The 23,056-nt window shown below is 46.6% G+C and overlaps 2 protein-coding genes across 37 annotated transcripts in view; both read left to right on the plus strand.

The window, feature by feature from the left end:
• The window catches only part of EPB41 (erythrocyte membrane protein band 4.1), a 198,699-nt gene that overhangs the window by 57,700 nt on the left and 117,943 nt on the right, over nt 1–23,056 (plus strand). The gene's annotated exons all lie outside the window — the stretch shown is intronic.
• LOC119563984 overlaps nt 5,597–23,056 on the plus strand; it is a 29,113-nt gene continuing 11,653 nt past the window's right edge. Inside the window, exon 1 of the mRNA XM_037881886.2 lies at nt 5,597–13,631. Coding sequence (XP_037737814.2) covers nt 9,310–10,371 — 1,062 coding nt within the window. The 5' untranslated portion in view covers nt 5,597–9,309 and the 3' untranslated portion in view covers nt 10,372–13,631. The remainder of the gene's footprint in view (nt 13,632–23,056) is intronic.

Consider the following 23,056-nt stretch of genomic DNA (forward strand, 5'->3'; position numbering starts at 1 on the left):
ATAGATAGATAGATAGATATCAGGTGAGAACATCAGAGAGGGGGAATTACTTAGTGTGGAGCAAGGAGGTTTAACCAGGAGTAATGGGATAAAATTAAGAAAGGAAAATATCCCTGACAGGCTGTAGGAATGGAAGCCCCAGGTTAACTAGATTGTATGTCACTAGACAAATATACTGTATGGAGTATTGTGTATGGGCTGGATAATTTAAGTGTGGTTTTTTTCAGCCTTCTAACTTTTTGGCACCATCTTCAGAAGTGTTTAAAAAAACAAACAAAAACTCCAGGTGGATACATTATAACTTTGGCTCCCCCCCCCCCCCCCCCCCCCCCCCGAGTTCTTGTTACTTGTGTATTGCTGCTTATATTATTGCCTCACTTTATATCCAGCTGCCTGTCATTTTTTTTTTTTTTGGTAACGTCTTTCCTGTTTGCTGGTTTCATGCTTTTTTCTTCTCATAATTTCCTTTCTCTCTTCCCCTCACGCCTCCCCCTGGGGAAAAAAATCAACCTTTTTCTCAACAGTTCTCAGTCCTCTGAGTTTACATTGGTCTTTTGTGCAAATTCAGCCTCATCTGTATAGGCTTACTCTCGTGTAGTCCTAATATAACTAATGCCTGTTTCCATTAATTTGTGTCCTGAGGCTAGACAGTGATGGATTAACAATCTCTCTGGCCCTGAATATGGTGAAAATGATACTGTATACTTGTGCTGAATGTTAGTGTTTAAACCCAATTTTTCAGTAAGTTAGTGGCTGGCATTTGACATCCACCCCAACTTTTTCAGTATAACTTTCAGTTATACATGTTATCTGAGTAGCTGTATATGCGTTGACTTGATGAATCACTTTTTCATGATACATGGTAACATGACCTATGTAACATGTTAAAGCAGGGTAAAGAGACATCAGAAAAACTCAGTCATAACTAAGGGTATGTCTACACTACGAAATTAGGTCGAATTTATAGAAGTCGTTTTTTTAGAAATTGGTTTTATATATTCGTGTGTGTGTCCCCACAGAAAATGCTCTAAGTGCATTAAGTGCATTAACTCGGCTGAGTGCTTCCACAGTACCGAGGCTAGAGTCGACTTCCGGAGTGTTGCACTGTGGGTAGCCATCCCACAGTTCCTGCAGTCTCCGCTGCCCATTGGAATTCCGGGTTGAGATCCCAATGCCTGATGGGGCTAAAACATTGTCGTGGATGGTTCTGGGTACATATTGTCAGGCCCCCGTTCCCTCCCTCCCCTCCGTGAAAGAAAGGGCAGACAATCGTTTCGCGCCTTTTTTCCTGAGTTACCTGTGCAGACGCCATACCACGGCAAGCATGGAGCCCGCTCAGGTAACTGTCACCGTATGTCTCCTGGGTGCTGGCAGACGTGGTACTGCATTGCTACACAGCAGCATCAACCTGTTGCCTTGTGGCAGCAGACGGTACAGTACGACTGGTAGCCGTCATTGTCACGTCGGCCAGGAGCGCCTGGGCAGACATGGGCGCAGGGACTAAATTTGGAGTGACTTGACCAGGTCATTCTCTTTAGTCCTGCAGTCAGTCCTATTGAACCATCTTATGGTGAGTAGGCAGGCGATACAGATTGCTAGCAGTCCTTCTGCACTGTCTGCTGCCAGCCAAAGATATAAAAGATAGATGGAGTGGATCAAAACAAGAAATAGACCAGATTTGTTTTGTACTCATTTGCTTCCCCCCTCCCCTGTCTAGGGGACTCATTCCTCTAGGTCACACTGCAGTCACTCACAGAGAAGGTGCAGCAAGGTAAATCTAGCCATGTATCAATCAGAGGCCAGATCAACCTGCTTGTTTCAATAAGAACAATTACTTAGGTGCACCATTTCTTATTGGAACCCTCCATGAAGTCCTTCCTGAAATACTCATTGATGTAAAGCCACCCTCTTTGTTGATTTTAATTCCCTGTAAGCCAACCCTGTAAGCCATGTCGTCAGTTGCCCCTCCCTCCGTCAGAGCAACGGCAGACAATCGTTCTATGCCTTTTTTCTGTGCGGACGCCATCCCAAGGCAAGCATGGAGGCCGCTCAACTCACTTTGGCAATTAGGAGCACATTAAACACCACACGCATTATCCAGCAGTATATGCAGCACCAGACCCTGGCAGAGCGATACCGGGTGAGGAGGCGACGTCAGAACGGTCACATGAGCGATCAGGACATGGACACAGATTTCTCTGAAAGCATGGGCCCTGCCAATGCAGGCATCATGGTGCTAATGGGGCAGGTTCATGCTGTGGAACGCCGATTCTGGGCTCGGGAAACAAGCACGGACTGGTGGGACCGCATAGTGTTGCCGGTCTGGGACGATTCCCAGTGGCTGCGAAACTTTCGCATGCGTAAGGGCACTTTCATGGAACTTTGTGACTTGCTTTTCCCTGCTCTGAAGCGCATGAATACCAAGATGAGAGCAGCCTTCACAGTTGAGAAGCGAGTGGCAATAGCCCTGTGGAAGCTTGCAACGCCAGACAGCTACCAGTCAGTTGGGAATCAATTTGGAGTGGGCAAATCTACTGTGGGGACTGCTGTGATGCAAGTAGCCCACGCAATCAAAGATCTGCTGATATCAAGGATAGTGACCCTGGGAAATGTGCAGGTCATAGTGGATGGCTTTGCTGCAATGGGATTCCCTAACTGTGGTGGGGCCATAGACGGAACCCATATCCCTATCTTGGCACCGGAGCACCAAGCCGGCGAGTACATAAACCACAAGGGGTACTTTTCAATAGTGCTGCAAGCTCTGGTGGATCACAAGGGACGTTTCACCAACATCGTGGGATGGCTGGGAAAGGTACATGACGCTCGCATCTTCAGGAACTCTGGTCTGTTTCAAAAGCTTCAGGAAGGGACTTTATTCCCAGACCAGAAAATAACTGTTGGGGATGTTGAAATGCCTATAGTTATCCTTGGGGACCCAGCCTACCCCTTAATGCCATGGCTTATGAAGCTGTACACAGGCAGCCTGGACAGTAGTCAGGAGCTGTTCAACTACAGGCTGAGCAAGTGCGGAATGGTGGTAGAATGTGCATTTGGATGTTTAAAGGCGTGCTGGCGCAGTTTACTGATTCGCTTAGACCTCAGCGAAACCAATATTCCCACTGTTATTACTGCTTGCTGTGCACTCCACAATATCTGTGAGAATAAGGGGGAGACGTTTATGGCGGGGTGGGAGGTTGAGGCAAATCGCCTGGCTGCTGATTACGCGCAGCCAGACACCAGGGCGGTTAGAAGAGCACAGGAGGGCGCGGTACGCATCAGAGAAGCTTTGAAAACCAGTTTCATGACTGGCCAGGCTACGGTGTGAAAGTTCTGTTTGTTTCTCCTTGATGAAACCCCCCGCCCCTTGGTTCACTCTACTTCCCTGTAAGCTAACCACCCTCCCCTCCTCCCTTCGATCACCGCTTGCAGAGGCAATAAAGTCATTGTTGCTTCACATTCATGCATTCTTTATTCATTCATCACACAAATAGGGGGATGACTACCTAGGTAGCCCCGGAGGGGTGGTGGAGGAGGGAAGGAAAATGCCACACAGCACTTTAAAAGTTTACAACTTTAAAATTTATCGAATGCCAGCCTTCTGTTTTTTGGGCAATCCTCTGTGGTGGAGTGGCTGGTTGGCCGGAGGCCCCCCCACCGTGTTCTTGGGCGTCTGGGTGTGGAGGCTATGGAATTTGGGGAGGAGGGCGGTTGGTTACACAGGGGCTGTAGTGGCAGTCTGTGCTCCAGCTGCCTTTGCTGCAGCTCAACCATACACTGGAGCATACTGGTTTGATCCTCCAGCAACCTCAGCATTGAATCCTGCCTCCTCTCATCACGCTGCTGCCACATTTGAGCTTCAGCCCTGTCTTCAGCCCGCCACTTACTCTCTTCAGCCCTCCACCTCTCCTCCCGGTCATTTTGTGCTTTCCTGCACTCTGACATTATTTGCCTCCACGCATTCGTCTGTGCTCTGTCAGTGTGGGAGGACAGCATGAGCTCAGAGAACATTTCATCACGAGTGCGTTTTTTTTTCTTTCTAATCTTCACTAGCCTCTGGGAAGGAGAAGATCCTGTGATCATTGAAACACATGCAGCTGGTGGAGAAAAAAAAAAGGGACAGCGGTATTTAAAAAGACACATTTTATAAAACAGTGGCTACACTCTTTCAGGGTAAACCTTGCTGTTAACATTACGTACATAGCACATGTGCTTTCGTTACAAGGTTGCATTTTGCCTCCCCCCACCGCGTGGCTACCCCCTCAACCCTCCCCCTCCCTGTGGCTAACAGTGGGGAACATTTCTGTTCAGCCACAGGCAAACAGCCCAGCAGGAACAGGCACCTCTGAGTGTCCCCTGAAGAAAAGCACCCTATTTCAACCAGGTGACCATGAATGATATCTCTCTCCTGAGGATAACACAGAGAGATAAAGAACGGATGTTGTTTGAACGCCAGCAAACATACACTGCAATGCTTTGTTGTACAATGATTCCCGAGTACGTGTTACTGGCCTGGAGTGGTAAAGTGTCCTACCATGGAGGACGCAATAAGGCTGCCCTCCCCAGAAACCTTTTGCAAAGGCTTTGGGACTACATCCAGGAGAGCCGCGAATGCCAGGGCAAATTAATCCTTTCACATGCTTGCTTTTAAACCATGTATAGTATTTTAAAAGGTACACTCACCGGAGGTCCCTTCTCCACCTGGCGGGTCCAGGAGGCAGCCTTGGGTGGGTTCGGGGGGCACTGGCTCCAGGTCCAGGGTGAGAAACAGTTCCTGGCTATCGGGAAAACCGGTTTCTCCGCTTGCTTGCTGTGAGCTATCTACAACCTCATCGTCTTCGTCCCCAAAACCTGCTTCCGTGTTGCCTCCATCTCCATTGAAGGAGTCAAACAACACGGCTGGGGTAGTGGTGGTTGAACCCCCTAAAATGGCATGCAGCTCATCACAAAAGCGGCATGTTTGGGGCTCTGACCCGGAGCGGCCATTCGCCTCTCTGGTTTTCTGGTAGGCTTGCCTCAGCTCCTTAAGTTTCACGCGGCACTGCTTCAGGTCCCTGTTATGGCCTCTGTTCTTCATGCCCTGGGAGATTTTGACAAATGTTTTGGCATTTCGAAAACTGGAACGGAGTTCTGATAGCACGGATTCCTCTCCCCATACAGCGATCAGATCCCGTACCTCCCGTTCAGTCCATGCTGGAGCTCTTTTGCGATTCTCGGACTCTATCATGGTCACCTCTGCTGATGAGCTCTGCATGGTCACCTGCAGCTTGCCACGCTGGCCAAACAGGAAATGAGATTAAAAAGTTCGCGGTTCTTTTCCTGTCTACCTGGCCAGTGCATCTGAGTTGAGAGTGCTGTCCAGAGCGGTCACAATGGAGCACTCTGGGATAGCTCCCGGAGGCCAATACCGTCGAATTGTGTCCACAGTACCCCAAATTTGACCCGGCAAGGCCGATTTAAGCGCTAATCCACTTGTCAGGGGTGGAGTAAGGAAATCGATTTTAAGAGCCCTTTAAGTTGAAAAGAAGGGCTTCATCGTGTGGACGGGTGCAGGTTTACATCGATTTAACGCTGCTAAATTCGACCTAAAGTCCTAGTGTAGACCAGGGCCTAGGCTATGATTTTGTCAGTGAGGTCGCGGAAGTCACAGATTCCATGACTTCAGTCTGTGGTGGCTGGGAGCTGCAGGGTACCCATGCTGCCTGAGGTGGTGGGCCCCTGAGCTCCGAGCTGTTGTGGTTGGCAGGGGTACCCTGCAGCCCTCCTTCCCCCCGGACCCCTGCAGTTCCGGGCTGTGGGTGGATGGGCACCGTGGAGCTCCGAGCTGCCGAGCGGCTTCCCATTTTGTCATGGATATTTTTAGTAAAAGCCAGGGACAGGTCACTGGCTTCCATGAATTTTTCTTTATTGCCCATGACCTGTCTGTGACTTTTACTAGTTACTATGTGATTTTATTGTCCATGACAAAATCTTAGCCTTAGTCATAACACTACTTTCTTCTTCGAGTGATTGCTCCTGTGTATTCCACAATAGGTGTGCGTGCTCGCTATGTGCACCGGTGCCGGAAGTTTTCCCCCTAGCAGTACCTGTAGGAGGGGAGAGCCCCCCATGACCCTTGGAGTGGTGCCTGCCTGGCGCAGTATAAGGGGAGCTGTGTGCTCCCCCCACCGTCAGTTCCTTCTTGTCACCAGCGAAGGTGCTTCAGAACTACTCTGCTCCAGCTTTGCTGTAGCTCAGTCCCCAGTACTGTTCGTTCGTTCAGTGTTAGTATCTGTAGTTAGCTGTTTAGTTAGCTTAGTTAGTCAGCAAGCCCGGGCTGGGGCATGCCCCGCACTCCGGGGTTTAAGTTGTGAAGCTCTTGTAGGTGTTCTATGCCAAGAAGTGACCCGCACGCAGACTGTTTGCACTGTTTGGGAGAAACCCATGTCAGCGAAAGTTGCAAGATTTGCAAGTCGTTTAAACCTTGGACCAAAAGAGAAAGGGACGTTAGGCTCCGAGCCATCCTGATGGAGTCGGCGCTGACCCCGACTCCAGCACGCCGCTCCAAACCGGTACCCAGCTCTGCGGCATCGGTACGCGGCGACCCTCCGGTGCCATCGACCAGTCAGCACCGCTCCCCGTTCACGGGGCATGCCAAGAGGGCCAGGAAGACTCCCCCTTCGCAGCGGCACCGATGAAAATCTGGGACAGAGGCTAGACCCATGTCGGGCAGTCCTCTCTCCCCACCGGGCCCCAGGCCTGCGACTCACGTTGAGTGGAGTAGCCCGGCCTCTTCGGATGTCCAGATGCCTTCCACGCCTGAAGCCCTTGAGGCGGCCTGGGACGTTATGTCCATGCCGGTGCCAGGAGTGCTGCCAATGTTGGCTCCACACTCCAGAGGCAAACCGCTGCTGGGATCTCCGCAGTCGCCTCCAGCTCGGTATCAGTTGAGGGAACGCTCCCGACACCATTCACCACCCAGCGACCGCTCGGGGCAGAGTCCAGGTGGATCGCCCTCGACGCCGACCAGACTGTCTGGCTGGGTTCTGTCCGGCCAGGACTCTCTGCACTGCTAGTCCTCAAGGAGCGATTATCAATGGGACCGCGGCAGGCGCTGCCAACGGTCCTCGTCTCGGAGGGGGTACCGCAGCCAGTCACGGCATGGTCGTTGATGCCGTTCCTGCTCGGACTCCCGCTCCAAGTCTCTGCCAAGACATTGCGGCCCCAGGCATCGATTGCCATCATCTCGCCATCACGGGTCCGTCCGTTGAGGCCGTTGGTGGAGCAGCCTGTACCGTTGGTACCGGTTCTCCATGTCAAGATCGTAGTTTTGTGGCCGACGTCGACCCCGGCACCGCCACTCCTCCTGGTCCAGAGGCAGCAGCAGATTGTACACCAGCCCGGCCTCCATTCGTAGCTGTCCTTCGATGGGCCAGGCCAGCAAAACCGAACAGCTGGCCCGCCAGTGCTGCAGCAGGTGCAGCAGCACTGAGTGTTGTGGCTGGCCCAATGGTACCAGTGGGCACTGTGGCCTTCGGCGCAGCCCCTGGTGGGGCCTGCTCCGTGGCCGGAGCTTCGGAAGCACCATTGGCCTCCCTCTCCAGACCCCCAAGGAAGGAGTCGGTGGGACGTCCACCCTCAGCACCGTTCCCGGAGTCCCAGGTGGTGGACTCTCCAGTGCTGGCCGATACCCAGAGCACCGCACCAGCCTCCTTGCCCCGCCTGGAGGAGGCGATTGCGGCTCCGCCCCTCAGGAGGACTTCAGGGCCCATCAAGAACTCTTAAAGAGCGTGGCAGCAAGCCTCCACCTCCAGGCAGAGGAGAAGGAGGACCCCTCAGACTCCCTGTTCAATGTGCTGTCCTAGTCAGCACCGGGTAGGATGGCCTTGCCTCTCCATGAAGGGGTGACTAAAATTTCAAATGCCCTGTGGCAGATACCGGCCTCGTTGGCCCCTATCTCTAAGAAGGCGGAATGCAAGTACTTTGTACCCACCAAGGGGCATGAGTACTTGTATACCCACCTGGCCCCCATCTCCCTGGTGGTCGAGTCGGTCAACCACAGGGAATGCCAGGGTCAACCAGCCCCGACCCCAAACAATAAAGACTCTCGGAGACTGGACTCTTTCGGAAGGAAAATTTATTAGTCTTCGAGCTTCCAGTTGCGAGTGGCAAATCATCAGGCTCTCCTGGGCCGGTACGAATTCAATCTGTGCTGTGGGGCTCCATGCCCAAGTTTGAGGACTCCCTCTAGGAGCACGATAGAAAGGAGTTCAAGGTGCTAGCGGAGGAGGGGGCAGCGGCCACTAGGGCGTCGCTGCAGGCAGCATCAGATGCTGCGGATATGGCCGCACGATCCATGGCCTCTGCGATGTCCATGATACGGGCGTCATGGCTCCTGCTCTCTGGGCTTTCCAGTGAGGCGCAGTCCTCCATGCAGGATCTCCCATTTGACGGGAAAGCCCTGTTTGCGGAGGAGACAGATACAAGGCTGCATGGCATGAAAGACTCTCTGGCATGACCCTCCAGACTCTGGGCCTATATATACTGGCTCCAGCAAGACCTAAGTTCAAGCCACAGCAGACTCCCGCCCAGGCCGCCCTCCCGAAGTATGAGGCCGCCCACAAGAAACAGCGGGACTATAAGAGACGCCCTCAGAGGCAGTCTCGGCCAGCCCCTAAGCCTGGCTCCTCTAAGGGCAAGCAGGTGGGGGAAAGGCGCTTTTGACGGGCCACTTGGGGGCAACCCGCCAGTCCTCATCAGGGATCCACCCTCAGTAAAGCTCCCCTTCTCCAACCGGTTGTATGCTTTCCTCGCGGAACGGTCACAGATAACCTCGGACCGATGGGTCCTCAACACCATCTCCCAGGGTTACGCCCTCCAGTTTACTTCCTCCTCACCCCAACCACCTCCCCCACCCCCATCCCTATTGGGATGCAAGGGACCCCTTGCACGAGGCTGTGCTCGAGCAGGAGGTGGGGAGGCTATGAGGACTAGAAGCGGTAGAGGTGGTGCCCAAGGAGTTCATGGGCAAGGAGTATTACTCCCGATACTTCCTTATCCCAAAGCCAAAGGGGGGCTCAGACCCATCCTGGACCTGCGAGGTCTGAACCAGTACATGGTGAAACTCCAGTTCCGCATGGTTTCCCTGGCCTCTATCATCCCGTCCCTGGATACTGGGGACTGGTATGCTGCCCTCGATCTGCAGGATTTGTACTTCCACATCCACATATTCAAGGGGCACAGGAGCTTCCTCCGTTTCGTGGTGGGACAGAAGCACTACAAATTCACGGTCCTCCTGTTTGGTCTGTCCACTGCCCCCAGGGTGTTTACGAAATGCATGACGGTGGTAGCGGCCTACCGCAGATGGCGGGGGGCCCAGGTGAGGGACCACATGGCGCTCCTACTGTCCACATGCACCGTCTTGGGCCTGTTGGTAAACAGCACCAAATCCACGTTAGTCCCGGTCCAAAGCATAGAGTTTATCAGGGCGCTCCTGGACGCAGTGTCGGCCACAGCCACTCTCCCACCAGACGGATTCAAGAGCCTGAAAGGTCTCATCGACTCGGTCTCAAAGTTCCCAGTGGCAACAGCCAGGGTTTGCCTGCAGCTCTTGGGTCACATGTCGGTGTGCACGTATGGAGTCCGTCACGCCAGACTCAGGGTGAGGCCACTCCAACTCTGGTTGGCCTCGAAGTTCTCCCAGGCCACAGACAGGATGGACAAGGTCCTGTGCCGGACTCTGTGATCACCTCCCTACAGTGGTGGTCCGCCCCAAACAACATGCTCCAAGAGGTCCTGTTCAGGGACAGGGCCCTGTCGTTGGAACTGGTGTCCGACGTGTCGGACCTGGGTTGGGAGGCCCATGTGGGGAACTTTCAGACCCAAGGCCTGTGGTCGGCCCAAGACCTGACCCTGCATATAAACATCAAGGAACTCAGGACGGTGCAGCTGGTGTGTATGGCCTTCCGCTCGCACCTTGAGGGCAAAGTAGTCAAGGTCCTCATGGACAACATGGCCTTGATGTTCTATATCAACAGGGAAGGCGGGGCCCAATCCTCTGCCCTCTGCCACGAAGCCCTCAGGCTGTGGGACTTCTGTATAGCCCACGACATCCACCTGAAGGCCTTCTACCTACCAGGCTCCCAGAACGAGAGAGTGGATTGCTTGAACAGGGACTTTGCCTTGCAACACGAGTGGTCCCTCCACCCGGAAGTGGCCCACCGGCTCTTCCGAAGGTGGGGAACTCCCCAGGTGGACTTATTGGTGACTCGGCAGAACCGGCGATGTCCCCGGTTCTGCTCCAAGGGGGGCCTGGGGAGGGGTGCTATCTCCGATGCCTTTATCCTGTCCTGGTCAGGCCAGCTTCTCCACGCCTTCCCCCCCCACTCCCTCTAATCAGCAGGGTCCTGGAGAAGATAAAGACGGACAAGGCCCGAGTCATCCTGATTACCCCGGCATGGCCCAGGCAACATTGGTACAGGACCCTCACAGGCCTGGCGGTAGCTCTGCCATGGCCGTTGCCGCTCCACCCCGGACCTGCTCTCTCAGGACCAGGGCTGCCTCCTCCATCCCAACCTAGCGGCTCTTACCTCACGGCGTGGCTGCGCAGTGGTTAGGCAGAAAGGAGAGGACGTGCTCAGAACAGGTTCAGCATGTCCTCCTTGAAAGTAGACAGCCCTCCACTCGCCGTGCTTATTTGGCGAAGTGGTCCCATTTTTCTAGATGGGCGGCAGACCACGGTGTCTTTCCCGTGACTGCCCCCATCCAGCTTATTCTTGACTACCGCCTCCACCTGAGAGCCCAGGGTCTGGCGCCTTCATCAGTCAAGGTGCAACTGGCAGCCATGTCGGCCTTCTATCAGCCAGTGCAGGGGCACATCGTATTTTCCCATGCTATGACTGGCCGGTTCCTCAAGGGGTTGGACCATCTTTTCCCACATTCTAGAGCCCTGGTCCCACAGTGGGACCTGAACCTGGTGTTGGCTCGTCTTACAGGGCCCCCTTTTGAACCACTGGCCACGTGCTCCTGGTCTCACCTCTCGTGGAAGGTGACTTTCCTGGTTGCAATCATGTCGGCCAGGAGAGTCTCAAAGCTCAGGGCCCTGACCTCCGAGCCGCCATACACGGTTTTTCATAAAGATACGGTCCAGCTCCGCCCACACCCCACATTCCTCCCGAAGGTGGTCTCCGCTCATCACATGGGTCAGGACATTTTTCTACCGGTCCTCTGCCCCAAGCCCCACGTGTCAAGTGAGGGGTGCCGTCTCCACACGCTCTATGTGCGACGGGCTCTGGCTTTCTTCCTCGAGTGGACCAAGCCATTCAGAAAGTCCTCGCAACTGCTCGTCGTCTTGGCCAAGCGCGTGAGGGGCCAGCTGATTTCCACTCAGTGGCTTTCCAATTGGATCACTTTGTGCAGCCGTACCTGTTTGTGAGCTGGCAGGTGTTAGAATCGTAGAATAACAGAGTTGGAAGGGACCTCTGGAGGCCATCTAGTCCAGCCCCCTGCCCAGAGCAGGACCAATCCCAACTAAATCATCCCAGCCAGGGCTTTGTTCCCCCGCCGCCCATTGTGAGGGCACACTCGACTCGGGCCCAGGCCTCGTTGCCTGCCTTCGTGGCCCACGTCCCCATTCAGGACATCTGTAGGGCCATCATGTGGTCTTCGGTTCACACGTTGCGATCGTCTCCCAAACCAGGGATGACGCCAGGTTCAGCAGGGCCGTCCTCTGTCCTGGGAACTTGTGAACTCCTACCCACCTCCAACAGATATAGCTTGGAATCACCTATTGTGGAATACACATGAGCAATCACTCGAAGAAGAAAAGACAGTTATCTTTTTCCGAAACTGGTGTTCTTTGAGATCTGTTGCTCGTGTCTGTTCCGCATCCCACCCTCCTTCCCCTCTGTCGGAGTTGTCTGGCAAGAAGGAACTGAGAGTGGGGAGAGTGCACAGCTCCCCTTATACCGCACCAGGCAGGTGCCATTCCAGGCGTTGCGGGGGCCGCTCCCCTCTACGGGTACTGCTAGGGGAAAGAGCATGCACACCTATTGTGGAATAGACATGAGCAACACTTCTCAAAGAACACCAGTTACAGAAAAGGTAACTGTTGGGGGGTTTTTTTTGGTTGATTTTAAAGATCAGTCTCCTTACCTTGAGTTGACACAGTAGGTTTCAACAGCAGTGTAGGTTTGTATATGAGGTGGGTACAATAACCCGAGGACAACACTTCAGTGTATCGGTTGGTTTTATCCTTTTGTGTTGGCTGTCTATTTCTAATTTGATGGAAGTTTGCTATTTATCCACCTTCTCCTATATTTCCCCTCCCCATCCCTCCCCAGGTTTAATATGATTTTTTTTCCTTGTGTTTTCATGAAAAGTCTGGGATGACCTGAATAAGTATCCTTCACGTGCCCTTTCAGTTTTTGGACAGAGGAGCAGAAAATGTTTGTCTCTCCAAGATACTATGATGAAACAAATAGTAAACAATAATTGGTTTATCTCTGTTTACAAAGTGCTGTGTGTCATACATACAGAGTTTCAGAGAGCGAGTAGGAATATGGGATAGAGTTAGAGTAAAAATCAGTAAACCAACAAAACTAACTGAAATAAAACTGCATATATTCCACTACTGCTATGCAGTTTCCTTTATATTGACCATACATTCTCCTTTAATCTCTTTTGATGATGCTAGCTAAATGACTGTGTTCTTGTTTGTGAGGATTTACCGTATTACATTTAAAGAGCAAAGTCTTACCTTAATTGTTAGCAGTAATGATTTGGAAATCTTGACTTGACTGCTGTTGTATGTGTTGTGGCTCTTGAAGCACTCAGCTGACCGAGTGTGACTGCATAACGAACTCTAGTGGTGTCTTCAGCAAAGCAGTGAAATTCTTAGTATTTATTTCACTGTTGTATTGCATGACAAATTTTACTTCTATAAAATCTACAGCTGTACTGTTTTTTGGCAAGAATATTTTTGACCATAACATTAGTTTGGTGGGTGAGGGATGGATTTGGTCGTCATAAAATTACTCATCAGCTGCCTTTGATTTATTCATTAATATGAGTGCTATCTCACTAATGTGTGTGACTGGAATTAAAACCTTTTTCTAAATCTGTCTGGCCCAAACAAAACCTGCATCTCTACATCTAAAGACATGCTTACAGAAATTCAATTCTAGATCAATTTCATTCTAAATTAATCTTTGTCTTCTGGGTAGAGCACAAACTGAAATCAGGTATAGAAAACTGATAAAAGCAGTTGATTTTTCTTAGCACTCTAGTAGTGCAAGTGTTCCGTAAATTAGCAGCTTTCATGCAAATATAATCAGATGCAACATAACTTCCTGAGGTTCAGAGGGTGACCTGTTGAATAGTCAGCTTCAGAAGTATTTGATTGCTGAGCTGCTTCCGAGGGGAGGGGCCTGTGGCTAACTGTTCTTGCTGCTTCACCAGAAATGGGTGTGGATTGTTAATGTTGTAGGTCAAGGCTGCATTTACATCCTGTTCTTGTATATAGTTGAAAAACATGGAAGAGCTTGCATTTTACTGTATCTTTTAAAAATTAAAGAGGGAACTGAATTGTGAAGAAATTTAAAGGTCTGTGCCTCTTCTGTGTGGGTAGTCTCTTGTTTTGAGTCATTGTAAAAAAGGTAAGTTTAGAAGATTGAAGCTAGATTTCATTAATTTGATTTGATGTTTGAGTTGTATAACTTTTACTTACTGAAAAAAACACAATTGAAAACCCTCCTGCCTCTGGTTTAACCTTCTGAAACTTTTAACTTTGGCAAAAACAGGTAGTGAGGAGTAATATTGAAACAGATTTGTGGGTTGCAAAGTAAATGGATCTTCACTGTAAATTAATTTTATCTTTGCAACAAGTATATTCTGTGCTTGGTTTTAGTTCATCATAGAAAATTATCTCTGCAAAGGCTTTGTTTAAATAGTTTAAAAAAGAAACTGGTAATGCTTGAATATAAATATGGTACTACTGTGTTTTAGGGTAGATTTTTCTTCTAGGTTTCTATCTTTTATGTATGCTGTGGCCTTTATATGAACTTAGAGGAAATTGAAGCTAGGAACAAAATTGGAAAAAGGGCCATGTTTTTGTGCTATAAATAATTAATGTTTTTACAGTCCCAAACTTGAGATGGTAAGTACGTAGATGTAAATTGCAACTAGTACTTCTCTAAAACACAATATTTTAAAAAAAAGTTTTGCTTACCTTAAGGGTCTAAGTTCTTTTCATTGGGTAGCTCCATAATCCATTTAAGTGAAAACACTTCATAGGACAATATTTTGAGGTTTTCCTTTTAAAAAAAAAACCAACCCAAAAATCCCCCAAAAAATAATAAAGGAAAGCACTTATACATCTTGTTTCGCAGTGAGATTTTCAAACTACAGGACAACTTTTCTGATTGGGCAACAGTTTTTGGTTAGTTGAAAACTTTCTTCCCCAATATTTATGCAGGACATATGGTCTCCAATGCTACCAGTATGCTAACAGCATATGGTTGAATGCTAAATTTTGCAGTTTTTACTCATGCAAAACTCCCCGTGCCTGAAGCAATTCTGATGACCTGCAGGATTTGTCTTATCATGGTTCCTATGCTTAAATAATAAAGCCCTCTGCTTTTCATCCAGGGGTTAAGTGTAGCCCAACAATACAGTTGTTTCTTCCTTCCTGCTAGTCACTTAAAAATTATCTGGAACACCTGAATCAGCCCTCTGTTAATCAGATAATGCAGTTTTAGGGTCCTATTGGATTCATCACTGCTCCTGGTCAAGCAAGCTGAGGAATGGCTTCTTCCACATCTTTGAGCATAGTCCTTTGGTAGGCCAGTGGTTCTCAAACTTTTTTTTCGTGGACCACTTGAAAATTGCTCGGTGGACCACTTAATGATCTTTCCAAATGTTATTTGTACCATTAGTGTAACTGTTGTAAAGCGCTTTGGATAAAAGCACTATATAAAAAAACCCATAATAATGTTTTTTGTTCTACAAATAAAAGCACACAACTCATATTTTAATATCACTAGTCTTACCTTTCTAATGTGATGGATGAGCTCTCTCTCCCCCGCTGCAGCAGCCCCTGAGCTGGGGCTGGGAAGGAGGGGGTCTCTCCCTTTCTCTCCTGCCATGGCAGCCCCCAAACGGCGGCTGGGAAAGAGGAGGGGTCTCTCCCCCACCACAGCAGCCACAGAGCTGAGGCATGGGAGGACGGCCATCTCTCCCCTGCAGCCACAGCCCTGGAGCTGGGGAAAGTCGCCTCTTTCTCTGGTCACCACAGCCCTGCACGTCCCAAATTCCCCCCATCCCCTGTTCTCACTTCACTGTCCCCTCCCACCTACCTCCTATTACCCCCCAGGCCACCACCTCACCTTACATGTGCATCTTCTCCAGGGTCCAGTCACCTAATTAGTAGAGCCCACCTGTGTGGCTCCACTAATTAGGTGGGTGGCCCTTCATTCTCTTTTGTGTGCGGCCGCCCAGGCGTGCACCTTAGAGGGAACTATCTGTGGACCACCTGAATGGAGCTCGCAGACCATTGGTGGTCTGCGAACCACAGTTTGAGAACCTCTGGGCTAGGCAGTCGTCTTTGGTGAGGATGTAACCATATGAAACTATTCTTCTTCCAACCTCCATTTTGGACATCTTCAACATGTTGCCGTCCTTATGTAGAGTGAGGGTCACTTCGAAGCTCTAGGTGATACAAAATTCCCCACATTGCCAGAGCTAGGGCACTCCACTACCTCTCTCCATTCAACTCTGGGTCCACTTGTATGTCCTGATTCTTACCTTAACTAATCCTCAGGCCATTAAGTGATCTTAAGGACTCACTGCATTCACAATCCACCAAGACAGTTGAGTTTATGGGAATGCTACAGTTGCTGGAGCCCATGATGAAACTTACAAGAGATGGGGACCAACCGTTGTCTTTGGAAGCCCTTTGACTGTGGAATTTGTGCCATCAGTGATCAGGGTGTGACTGGGTCTGTTTTGTGAGCAAGCTGCAAGTCTCATCTTTGCACGAGACTTTCCCAACAGGAGAGGCTGAAAAGTGACTGGGTATCATGGATGAAGAACGGAAGGTGACAGATTCTCCCATTAAATAACAGTTAACTAATTCCAGGAAGGGTGGAAGAGCAGAGCTTTTTTTGGCGTACAAAAAGCTGTTCAAACATTTGAATTTGGCTTCTAGGTGCTAATATGGTATAGGCATACTTCCTTTAATTTCAGTTGCTCTTTTTAGAGTTTATCCCTGCTGCTCCAACCAGGAGACTTTGAATCTTTCCCTTAACTTTTGCATATTCTTGTCAAAAAGTGAACTTGCTTTGCACATTTGGAGTGATCATAAATTAAACAGTGAAAATCATAGAATATCAGGGTTGGAAGGGACCTCATGAGGTCATCTAGTCCAACCCCCTGCTCAAAGCAGGACCAATCCTCAACTAAATCATCCCAGCCAGGGCTTTGTCAAGCCTGACCTTAAAAACCTCTAAGGAAGGAGATTCCACCACCTCCCTAGGTAACGCATTCCAGTGCTTCACCACGCTCCTAATGAAAAAGTTTTTCCTAATATCCAACCTAAACCTCCCCCACTGCAACTTGAGACCATTACTCAAAGATTACATGAGAGAGAGATGCATGTGATATTTGATTTTAATAGCTGCATTACCATGATGGAAATGCTCACTAGTCAAAGCTGTTAATATTTAGAGCTGTTGATTCATACTCATTAGATCTGTGTAACCAACTGTAATTTTATACAGATCTGTACATACCAGATCTCTTATCTGACAGTACAGACAAGAACACATTTTAACAATGATAATATTTAAAAAAAAAAAAAAAGGGCAGTTGAATTTGTCAGATTTTGAATAACATTTTAAAGTTGGATCTCCTTGTAAAGTACAGGCCTCACCTGGGTACTAAAATCATAGTTTTCAATGGCTTATCTTTAAGCTGGGCACCTCTGTGCTGTTTCTGAAGCTGTTTTTAATTTAAAGTGCTTTCCTAACTAAGGAATTGTGTCTGAATACAGTGGCTTAACTAATAGTTTAATTTTAAACCAATTTTAGTTAATTGAAAAAGGCTGTGCACTGACACACTTATTTCAGTTTAGACCAGGCTTATTTTCATTTAGTTGAAGTCTGTTAGGAATCTGTTTTATATTAAACTGAAATAAGTGTCCATACAAGGTTTGCACCTTGTAACTAAATTGTTTAAAATCCCACCTTTGCTGAAATTGGTGCCACTTTCTCATGTAGAAAACCCTAGGTAAGGTTAGTATCCTTCCTTATCCCAAATGATGGTGGTTGTGATAATTAAATTCCAGTTGATGTAATTACTGTGGGTTTAACAAACACCCCCCACTATCGCCCGAAGTAGGTTTAGAGAGGAAGGTGAGAGAGAGAGGAGGGCTTTTTACTGCTATTCTGATGACTGTTTTTAAGTTTACGAAGTATGCTAATTGGCTTAATCCTATAACTGAGATTCAAATCTTATCATTTCTGATTGGGAATACTTCATATTTGGAATGTCTTAATTTTGGAGCTGTGCAGGGTTTGGAGGAGAGGCAAAGCTTAATTAGTGTAATTTACTATAGTATACAGGCTGTGAAGGTGAAATGGTTCTATAGTATAATGGGTGAGTCTAATGTTATGTATAACAAACTCCTGTGTGCATGTAATATGGTACAACCTTTTGATTTGGATTGTAACTCTCTGACCAATTGATACTTCATGTCATCAAAGTATTAATTGAACATAAGAATGGCCCTACTGGGTCAGACCAAAGGTCCATCTACTAGCCCAGTATCCTGTCTTCTGACAGTGGCCAGTGCCAGGTGCCCCAGAAGGAATGAACAGAACAGGTAATCATCAAGTGATCCATCCCTCGTCAGTCATTCGCAGCTTCTGGCAAACAGGGGATAGGGATACCATTCTTGCCCATCCTGGCTAATAGCCATTGATGGACCTATCCTCCATCAATTTATCTAGTTCTTTTTTGAACCGTGTTATGGTCTTGGCCTTCACAACATCCTCTGGCAAGGAGTGCCACAGGTTGACCGTGCATTGTGTGAAGAAATACTTCCTTTTATTTATTTTAAACCTGCTGCCTATTCATTTCATTTGGTGACCCCTCATTCTTGTGTTATGAGAAATAGTAAACAACACTTATTTATCTACTTTCTCTACACTAGTCATGATTTTTATAGACCTCAATCATATCTCCCCTTAGCCGTCTCTTTTTTCAAAGATGAAAAGTCCCAATTGTACTAATCTGTCCTCATACAGAAGCGGTTCCATACCCCTAATAATTTTTGTTGCCCTTTTCTGAACCTTTTCCAATTCCAATACATCTTTTTTCAGATGGGGGGGACCACATCTGCACACAGTATTCAAGAGGTGGGCATACCATGGATTTATATTGAGACAATTGAAGCACTCCGTGTAAATTATGCAAATAAAATGGAGTGCAAAACACTAATCCATTATAAACTTCCAGCAAAATTAAGGACGTTTGTTGCTTTTGAGTGCTCATTATATGTGAGGAACAGGAGTTGCAGAATAAATTAGCACTAATAGTTGAAGTTATAGGCATTTTCATTAAGACTTCATAAGTTGCAAAGGGGTGTGCTACAATGTTGCTTCTTGTCACTTTCACACACTAGCCGTGAATTGTTTAAGCAGCTTAACCCTGAAATGTTTGCTTGTCAATGTGGGAATTGCAACCACAGTGGAGGTGAATAATAAACATGGCACACAAATCTTAGTTCTGAGGGAGATGATTTTCAAGTATTTGTAAATCATAGGCTAACAAAGGTTATAAAAGAGACCAACTCTGTCCCTGTTTGTTAGATATTGAATTGCTCCTGCATTTCATCTGGAATGAATTATGAATTATTAGCCACTTATAGCTGTGGATTTACATGGCATCTGTTAGGGTAATGTATGTTCCATGTCCTAAAGAGCTTGTAATTGAAGGTCCCAATTCTGAGGTAGTGCCAAGTCCCTTCTGTGAACTTCAGAGTGCCCTAAAACCTCATTGAAGCAAGTGGGAATTGGGCACTCAGGCCTGAGCAGATTTGGGCCCCAAGGAATTAAAGAACTGATCCCAAACCTACTGAAGTTAATGGAAATCTTTTAATTGACAACTTCAATGAGCTTTAGATCGGGTTCTACCTTTGTGTCTGTGGTGGTGGGGGGTTGTTTTTTTGTTTGTAAAATCTCCAGTTGGGACTCTGACTTCATCTGTGGTCTGCTGAATAAATGTAGCCAGTCAGTTTCAGATCAGGTGATAGAGACTGTCTATTTATTTATTTGGTTTCAGAGTAGCAGCCGTGTTAGTCTGTATTCGCAAAAAGAAAAGGAGTACTTGTGGCATCTTAGAGACTAACCAATTTATTTGAGCATAAGCTTTCGTAGCTACAGCTCAAATAAATTGGTTAGTCTCTAAGGTGCCACAAGTACTCCTTTTCTTTTTATTTATTTGTTTATTTTTGGAACCTGTGTGTGTTGTTAGCTCCACTCTTTTGGACTTGTCTGTCTGGTTTTGCAGGATGCTTTTTAAAATCTGTCATCAACAACGAGGTCTAGGTGTATTTTAAATTGCACCCCATATTCTCTTATCACTTTTTCTTTTTTGGGGAGTGTGTGAAGGTGTGTAGAAAGAGGAAGAAAATTCCACACTGGAGCAATAGTCAGCACTCTTGACTTGAATATTTTGAGAGCTGTGTCAATGGTCAAACTGCAGAGTGCCTGGAACTGTGTAATTAAGAGTTAGCAGTTGGATAGTGATTTAAAAATATGAACTCTTGAACATATTTTATAAAACGGGCACATCTGGGAGTGGTGAGATACCAGGTAAAGGAACGTTTAGAATGATAAAATCCAACTGTGTTTATGTACTGATAGTAAGAACAATTAGCAGGTCAAAACAAAGTGCCTTATTACATTCAATATAAAAGTTTAAAAATGTGCATACAATGTTATTTTTCTACACAAAAGCCATGTTTTTTTCAAATAAATTGTTTAGTCTCTAAGGTGCCACAAGTACTCCTTTTCGTTTTTTTCATAGTTCCTGTTCAGGGTTAACAGGATACTGACGGGTAAAGTCATTTTTAAGAAATCTACTTCCTTAGTTGTATTATTTTTAATATTCTAAAGTTATCTTAGTAAAATAAGTTTAAAATATGCTTTTTAATGTTTTGCTTTCTGCATCCTACTTAGCAGTAATGAAAATGGACCCACTCCTTCTTTTGGCTCTTTAGTACTCATGCAGTGTTTGTATTGCAAGTCCTAAGGGATCTCTTAAAGTAAGAAAATAAAGCTGCATTAATTAAAACTTTAGAACCAAAATTTCAAAGGATCATCTTTCTTGGATTGTAAAACTTTTGTTTATTTACACAGTCTAGGGCTTACACAGCTAGTAGAATATCCTTTTTAATTTAAAATTTACTTTTCTTGTACTTTCATTATATTTTAAGATTTGATTTACAATAAGCAAATGTGAATGAGGGTAGCATTTTTAATCCAATAAATGCCCTCTTGCTGGCTACAAGGCCTTGCCCACGTTTTCAAAGGAATGCCTTATAAAACAGGTTAGGGTGACCAGATGTCCCGATATTCAGGGCTTTGTCTTATATAGGTGCTGATTACTCCCCACTCACTGTCTCGATTTTTCACGCTTGCTATCTGGTCACCCTAAGCCAGGTGCACTTCCAATCAGACACAATAATTTATGTGAATTATTCTGTGTTTTTCATCCTGTAATACTGAGCTACTGGCCAGAAATACTTGTGACCATTTACTTAAGCTCTTGTAATAGTTTACAAAAGGAAATTGTTTCAATTTGCCACTGAGGAAATCCAGAGGAGGTGGGTTTTAAGAATGTTTTCATTATAGGACAGAAAGCTGGTTTTGCATAAGCCATCTGTCTGACCAGGAGTTGGTGAGATCACAGCTGCTTTTTGCCCTCTCTCCTTTTTGCCCTCTCTGTGGATTCAGTTGAAGGGGCTTCTCGCTGTGGTTGTAGTCTTAACAATGATATCAACAGAGCTTGCAGAAAAGAGGATTTGTGTGGTATTTAATTCTCTTGTGCTCCATGAATGTGGATTTCAGCAACATTGTTTTGTTAGTTCTGTTGTCAGCAACACATTGAAAATAATACGTCATTTGTCTGGTATTAAGGCAGTGACATGCAGAGCACTCCTGGATTTAACAGAAGCATAATTTATCTGCAAAGCTCAACTGAGTTTTTGATATTGAGGTTTTTTTTCTAAATTACATAAACTGAACAGGACAAATGGTGGCTTTGATGCCAAAGTGGTGGTGATCTGTTCTTATCATAAAAATATGTTGCTATGTCATTCAAAATATACTTTTATTTGTATAGCACCTGAAAGTGTTAAGTGCCTGATAAGTGAATGAGACATTCTCTGTCCCCAAGAGCTTGTATTCGCAGCCCTCATCTTCCAGTTGGATGGAATACTATTAACTTCAGTGAGGCTTCAGTTGGTGCAAAGGTCCGAATTAGTAGACCATATTGCATGATTGGGGCCTAAATATAAGAGATGAAAAAATGAGGAACAAACAGGAGAGGACTATGGTTACAAAACTAGGGCGGTGCAGTTACTCAAGTTAGCTCTGTGCTCTCTGGTAGCTTATCTGTACATCCTTTAAAAATACCTATTTTTGGATCAAATAACATTTATTGTGTCTCTCTTACTAATATATAAAGTCACTAATTTTATAACATGATGTACTTGTACTTAGAAGAACTTTTTAAAAATACATTTTTTTTTGGTGTTAATACTCTGGACTCTTGCTAGGACGCGCGTCTATATAGTGCAAATTCGCATATAATGCGGTCGCGGCCATGGATCCCAAATTTAATTACAGTAGTTTAATTGCAATTCATTTTAACGCGGTACTGCACATGGATCCCAAATCCTGCGTTCTAGCGAGGGTCCGGTGTATTTGGTTTTTGTATATGTGAAAACTTAGTTTAAATTGCTACTTTTAAAACGTCTTCCCTCCTTTTCTTCATTATTCTCTGCTTAGCTGTGATTGCAGGTTTCCTTAGTGTGTCCTGCATAGCTCTTCAGTTTTGTGTAGTAGTAAAAAAAAAAAACTTGTGAGCTGCTTAGTTTTCCCAGTTGGGTTTAATACAGACTGAAAATGCACACTGGTGATATTGTGGGTGGAGTGCTGAGAGAACCCAGGGCTATCATGCAGATGCAGAAGTAGGGAAAGCTGATGTAAAACTTCAAAGCCCTGCCCCAGGTTTCCCCAGCACACCCCCTGTGGGCTGATTAGAAATGTCTGTTTATTGTTGGCCTGTTTCTCTTTAATGCAGTTGAGTTGGGGACGTTAAGCTTTTCCCAGTTCACTATTTTAATACAAAATGAAACAGAAGCTTAATAGGGCTGCGGGTGGGGACCAGGGATTTGCAGCCGTGTCTAGTCTGTAAGGAAAGGTCTTGGGCAGTAGGAGGGAAAATATACAGAACGGACAGAGGGAACAAAGGGAGAGGCAGTGCAATTATACAAGAGTAAGAGCAGAGCAGCTGTGGTTGTAAAGGAGGGAGGCCTAGATTAATGGACAAGTGCAAGTTGAGCATAAAGGTATAATTTATACATGACATATTGGGTGTGTATATATAGCCTATAGAACAGTTTACAATCAATTGAGATGAAAGGCATTATATTAATACAAGGAATTAATACTGTGACTTGCAATACATTAGACGTTCTAGTGACCAAGTCCCTGGAACACATTCATTCACAAATACAAGGCCAGTTGTCCTTGATATCTTAATTTTGGGGTTTTTGGCTTGCATTTTCTCTGTCTGATAGTGTTCCATCCATGCTAGTTTCATTTAATGAATGATGTTAATACAAAGGATTTTTTGGTCTATTGAATATTGAAGTTGCTAATCTGTAAACTGAGACTTCTACCTTTTGTTAAGTCATTAAAAAGAAAATGACATAAATAGGGCAACATTAATCTTATATAGTGATGTGAATTACCCAATGGCTTTTGTTGTGATCTAGTTTCTCAATTCTGTCTTG

The sequence above is a fragment of the Chelonia mydas genome, chromosome 19 (genome assembly GCF_015237465.2).
Source record: "Chelonia mydas isolate rCheMyd1 chromosome 19, rCheMyd1.pri.v2, whole genome shotgun sequence".
Lineage (NCBI taxonomy): Eukaryota > Metazoa > Chordata > Testudines > Cheloniidae > Chelonia > Chelonia mydas.